This window comes from Nestor notabilis, unplaced genomic scaffold (assembly GCF_000696875.1).
Source record: "Nestor notabilis isolate BGI_N333 unplaced genomic scaffold, ASM69687v1 scaffold10270, whole genome shotgun sequence".
In the NCBI taxonomy this organism is placed as follows: Eukaryota; Metazoa; Chordata; class Aves; order Psittaciformes; family Psittacidae; genus Nestor; species Nestor notabilis.
Genome location: NW_009909725.1, coordinates 67,902 through 73,536, shown reverse-complemented (window position 1 = coordinate 73,536; position 5,635 = coordinate 67,902). Strand labels below are relative to the sequence as shown.

The following is a 5,635-nucleotide window of genomic DNA, read 5'->3' as shown; positions in this document are numbered from 1 at the left end:
CAGAGCAATGGGAAAGAGATGGTATTGAGCAGCAGAGCCTGCTCTTCAGGCCTTTGCAGTTTGTCCCGTACTGTGCAGGATTGTTACTAGTTCACATCGAAGGCTAACAGTGACCTTTCTGTGCAGCAGGCTCTGTATAGCACTGATGTAGAGTCCCCTGGGTTCTCTGAGTCTGCACAGTTAAGCCAGCTAGCCAAGAGGTTACATAGTTCCAGAGAAAAAGGGGTATTTGTTATCCATCAATGTTTGGGTTAAATGTTTCTTAATGCCCAACCAGGCTCCAAACTGATGTTGGCTTGTAATGAATCTCCTCTTGGCATCCATGTGCTTCCACTTAACTGCATTCAGTAATCAGTGAGGTCTGAACTGCAACTGGGAACCTTTGCCTAGAAAATTACCTCCGGAAAGGATACTCAGGCCTTGAAAACACCTCTTGAAGAAACAAGATGCAAAGGAATCCCAGATAAGACTTGCTATTGTTCATGTCTTATGTATATGATCTGTCAGCACGTTAGCTGAAGTATGTCCAGGTTGGTTGTAACGCAGAGTTCAAGCCAGGGTCCTAAAGGAGGTGGCAAGCACTTCAAACCTTGAACAGCCACTGTGCTCCTGCTGTTCTTGACTGCTCAGCTGAAAGGGGTTGGTTTCTTCCTTGTAGGTGGCTAGTTGTAACAAATGCTAGAAGGAAGCTTGCTATCTGTAGCAATGGACCTGTGAGCTTGGCAGGAGGTCCATTCCTCGTAGTAAAGCACTGTCTGCATTGGCTGTCCTCTGGCTGGGTCTCCTGGATCTCTCTGGTTCTGGTCTGATACTACTTTGACCAAGTTTTACTACTGGCTCACAGGCTTTTAACGCCATGTAGAGCAGCTGAAATGTGTTCCGGGCCTCATGCTGCATTTGCAGACATTTCCTAATTATATATGGTTGTATTTGGTTAAATGTTGTTTTTAAAATGGTTTTCCTGTTCTGCTGAATATGGTAAAAGAGAATAATACACCTATCTGAGTCTGGTGTAAGGGTAGTGTTGGGCAGGATTGCCTTCTTCCAACCTTTGAATTCATGTTGCGGTTAAAGAAATAATAGAACAGATTACCATTGTGCTTTTTCATAGCAACCTCATGGTCATGTTCCTCTAATCCAAAATCTACCTCAAAGAACAGCAGATGTCAACCCCAGTCTCTTTCTATTCTGTTATTGCTCATGAGGGAAATTAGTCCAAATCTTTCTTGCCACTCGGGTTTAATGGGTAGATGATGCCTAGTCTGGGAAGAGCTTCTTGTATGTGATCCCACCCAGAGCACTGGCAGTGTCAGTTAAAAGGTAGTTTGCTTACTGTGGATGTGCTCTGAAATAAGAGGTAACTTGACAAACACACAACTTTGTTTACCACTGTTGTTTTCTTCCTGCATGTTGACTGGCACCACCTTGACAAAAACTGGTTGTCACAATCGAAGTGGAGGCTCACCAGAAATGTTATCCAAAAAGAATTTCAACCAAAAATGCTAGATTTTCGCTTAAGAATGCCTCCCATTCCCATTTGAGTTTTCCATCTTAGCTGAAAATTAAACGGTTACTTGAAGGGATCGGTTTTGTTGCCCAAGGGGTTATCAAGCTGGAGAAGAAACATTGAACCTACCTTTGACCTTCCTGCTTTACCTTCTGACGGGGAGGGTGGGTGACACCTAAAATGTGGGTGTGCTCGGTGGGTGTGGGTATTTCTTGATACCTCTGTTCTATTTCTGACAAGTGCTGCCACACTGATAGGACAGACTGCCTAGATATGGCTTGGTAATTACTTACCGGCCAAATTCTGCAGTGAAAGGCAGAGGAATAATGAGAAAATATTGTTGCTGCTTTTCCTTCTCATGAACAGTGTAGAATTAGCATGTGGGACCCAAATGCTATGATACTGGGTAGATTTTGAAGCATCTATAGCCTTTTGCACTTACAACAGTGTTTACTTGACGGAAGAGATAGATAGGCAGAAAGGAAACCAGTTTCCTGCGTTTAACAGCAAAAAAGAAGAAAGGATTTGATGGGGTAGAAGCAGCAGGCACCATTCCACTAAATGTCTGTCGGGGATGTAGACCATATGGTGCATGTTAGCAAAGATGATCTGTAACAGGATTTCAGGGTAACCAGAACTGGGCAGTGGCTTGTGTGAGTCTGTCAGGGCCCCCAGATTCTCAGCAAAACCCGTGTGTCCTACATAAATTAGAAGAGATGCACCTCATAATCTGCAAAATATCTACCTACATTTATTTCAGAATTCATTCGTTTATTACAGTTCTCTTTGTGGAAGGCTGAGTGTTGAAGAAGCCCATATATTAAAGCTCTTGTGCTTTAGGTTTCCTCTCATGCTGTGCATAATGAGCGATGTTGTAGCACGCTCTGACAGCAGCATTTACACTGCAGTGGCCTAGTTGCAGGTTATTGTGGTCCATCTTTTCATCACTGTTCAATTCAGACGTGGTCACAGAAATCGGTCATTAACATCTTCAGCCTGAAAGGAGCACTACTGTTCATATATCCTGGTGCCTTAAATGCCATTCAAATTCCTGCAGTTTCTCTGAGCCTCTGCTAATGTGAGGTACTAAGAGCCCTTCAGCACTGATGCATGATAAGTTGGGGAAGTGTGGGAAGGACAAGTATGCCTGTGCAGGGAACAGTGTCCCTGACTGCAGGGAACTGAAGAAAAAGGGCCTGCAGCAACTTGAATTCCATTCTTGAAACAAGAAATTAGAATAATGTACTGCAAGTGCCTCTGACCTTCGTTCTGTTTCATTTAAGGAATAATTGTACTGACCATTATGGCTTTTTCTTCTATGTAGAGTTCTCTCAGTTTTTCCTGCTGTGTCTTAGCCATCAGTTCCTCCCTGCTCTGTGCCTTTTGGGTAGCAATTTGGTTAATTTTCATTGCCTAGGTTCAGTTTTCAGACCTGAAACCTTGGCAAACAAGGTCATTCTGCCCCAGAAACAGTGTGCTCTGCTTTATATTTTATCTTTCATTTTAGTTTTTATTCTAACCATCTCAGAATACTGGAAAGGGAGGAGTGGCAGAAACTGCTCATCGATCCCTTGGGAGGTACAGTGGCAGCTGGAAGCGTTCTTAAATACTAAACTAGAAAGACTGATAGAGCTGAAATCTGTGCAAGACAGTTAACCTGTGCAGCGCGACTCCTCTGAAGAGGGTTTGTTGAAGAACTAGCACATTAAAAGTGCCTGGAAAGGAGCCAGGATGTGTCTGTGCCAGCAATCCCAGAGGCTGTAGATAGAGAAGCTGAAGCAGAAGCATGAGCCAGGTGGACATAGGTGTTGAAAGGAGAATGCATTGATGACATGGGTATGCAGATTGCATGAGGTGACTGGCACTTCTCTCTGGTGCTCAGAGGAGAGGCATCAGGGCAGTGCAGCACTGCCGGAGGCTTTGCTTCTTTGTTGTTTTTCTTGCTCTTCTTTTAAACTTGAAAACTCCCAGGGAAGTGTCAGGGAAACCATCCAACCAAGGCAAAAGCAAAGCTTGGGCTCAAAATCTGCACTTACTTTGGTGCCCCAGAATCCAGTGCAAAGCGGAAGCATGGATAGCATGGATTTAATTGTATCAGGAGATGGCCATGATGGGGAGTGTCTTGTGTTTTCTTCGTACTGATGTGTATGGCCTGTGCAGTGAGAGGAAGGGATCTGTGGCAGAGAACGTGGCTGCTGTGACCATGAGGGTGGCTCACGGGCTGGCTGGAGGTCGTCCTCCATCCGGGAGAGGTAGCACTTGCTTCCTGGGTCTTTTTCCTTTAATGCAGTTCGGTTCTGGGCAGGATTTTCCTCCCAGATCCATGAAGCTTTGCAACTCTGATGGCCGCACAGTGTGCTGAGGGGAGGAAGAGCTGCAGTAAGGAACAAAGTCCTGATTGATTGGGTTTTGCAGACAGTGTAGGCCAAGAGGTGCTGGGATGGTGCAGGAGGAAGGAAGAGGCAAGCACGGTCAGTTGGTTATTATTTCCTGACTGGTAATTGTAGAAGACAGTATTATGGGTTGCCCGTGGTCAGCTGGAGCAGACCTTGTGTGCTGTTTGTTTTCAGTAATAGAGCATTTTTGAAGTCTGAGGACTGGGGCTTCTTGCCATCAAAGCTTTTCCAGATAAGACCCTGGCACAAAGCCTCGCTGCCCATTCCGTTCTGCTGTCCACCAGCCATCCTCATTTTCTTCAATGACAACTACAATGTCTCCTTCACTGATGTCCAGCTCATCCGTGTTCTGAAAGGGGACCAAAAAAGGCAGTGTGGTTAGCCTGAGAGCACAGGAGGGACCAAGCATGAATCTGGTCATTTGGGGTTGGGTTTTTTTACCCTGCCTTTCATCAGAAGTCTGCCAGTGCCCTCCTGGTTGGAAAAGAGCCTGAAGAACCAGGCAGTGAGGGGATTAAGCACTTACTAAGGTAGCTGTTTCCTCACTATCCTCAAATTTCCCCAACCTCCATGGTGTGTCCTCCTGAGCAACTTGACTGTTGTACCACTGGGGAAGGCTGGAAGGGGTTAAATACGACTGTCCTAAACCAGCTAACCATGACCTTTCTGTAGTCTGCAGGTGTTGCTAAATAAAACAGTGCACAGCTTAATTCCCAAGGGAGATGATAACAGTGTCTCTACTAATCCAGGCCTTAAGTAGGTCTCTCGGTTCTTTTAATACAGAACAGCAGTGACCAGAGGAGGTCCAGCAGCTTTTCCTGAGATAGGTAACTTTGATCTCCAAGACCAACAGAGAAAGCTGTCGTTGAGCTCTCTGGCAGCTGTCAGTCCCTTCAGTGGGGCTGTCCTATTTTCCATAGGAAACCACTTTGCTACCTGCAGTGTAGTAAAATAGAAAACAGAGTAAGAGAGGCTTCCAGATACATTTGACACATCAGCGAAATCTAAATTTAATGTATCTGAGTAGGTAAGGACGGGCTCAAAAAGTGAGAGGCCTCCATATACAGTATACTAAAAGTAGTAACAGGCACTTTTCTCAGCAGGGAAAATCTGTGTGTGTCATATTTTTAAGGCAACTCCTGGAGTAAGGATCTGACAGAGAGATGCAGCAGTCTCCTCAGGGGAGGTACTTTCAGCCTTGCTTGCATGACATTTCAGGCAAATAGTAAGAGAGTGTTTAAAACAAAGCAAAACAAAGAATATATCATAAAGGCATCAGAGTGCTGCTGTACCCAAGAGAATGTTCTCCTTTCCAGCCCTTTCACTGTTCTCATAATTCATCTAGCTGCCTATTTTGTCACATGCCAGCATTTCTTCAATGTTGGCTATTGATGGCAGGTCCCTTGGAGCAAGGGTCTCCCTGAAGACTTCCGGCTGCTGCTCCTTCTGCTGATCTAAAGCCAATAAAATGAACCTTTAAACTGACATGTAATTAAACTGTCAAAGTCCCATTAGGGGAGGCTAATGATTTAGTAAGAGTCCGAGAGGTTCTGGAGTCCATCTGAATAAGAAAATACTCATAACCAGTCCATTTATAACCTTTTACTGACAGTACTATGCCTAGATCGGTCTGGAGCCAGTGCGAGTTCAATATCCCCATTCAGGATGCAGGTTGCCCTTTTTAACAATCTTTTGGTACATGGAACACATCCACTGTGATTCTGCAAATTGC

General features: G+C 44.9%; 1 protein-coding gene across 1 annotated transcript in view; it reads right to left on the bottom strand.

Annotated features, from left to right (window-relative positions):
- Positions 1 to 4,120: 4,120 nt before the first annotated feature.
- Positions 4,121 to 5,635, bottom strand: part of PSTPIP1 (proline-serine-threonine phosphatase interacting protein 1) — a 35,688-nt gene continuing 34,173 nt past the window's right edge. Inside the window, exon 15 of the mRNA XM_010020613.1 lies at positions 4,121 to 4,252. Within this exon, the coding sequence (XP_010018915.1) occupies positions 4,121 to 4,252 (132 nt within the window). The remainder of the gene's footprint in view (positions 4,253 to 5,635) is intronic.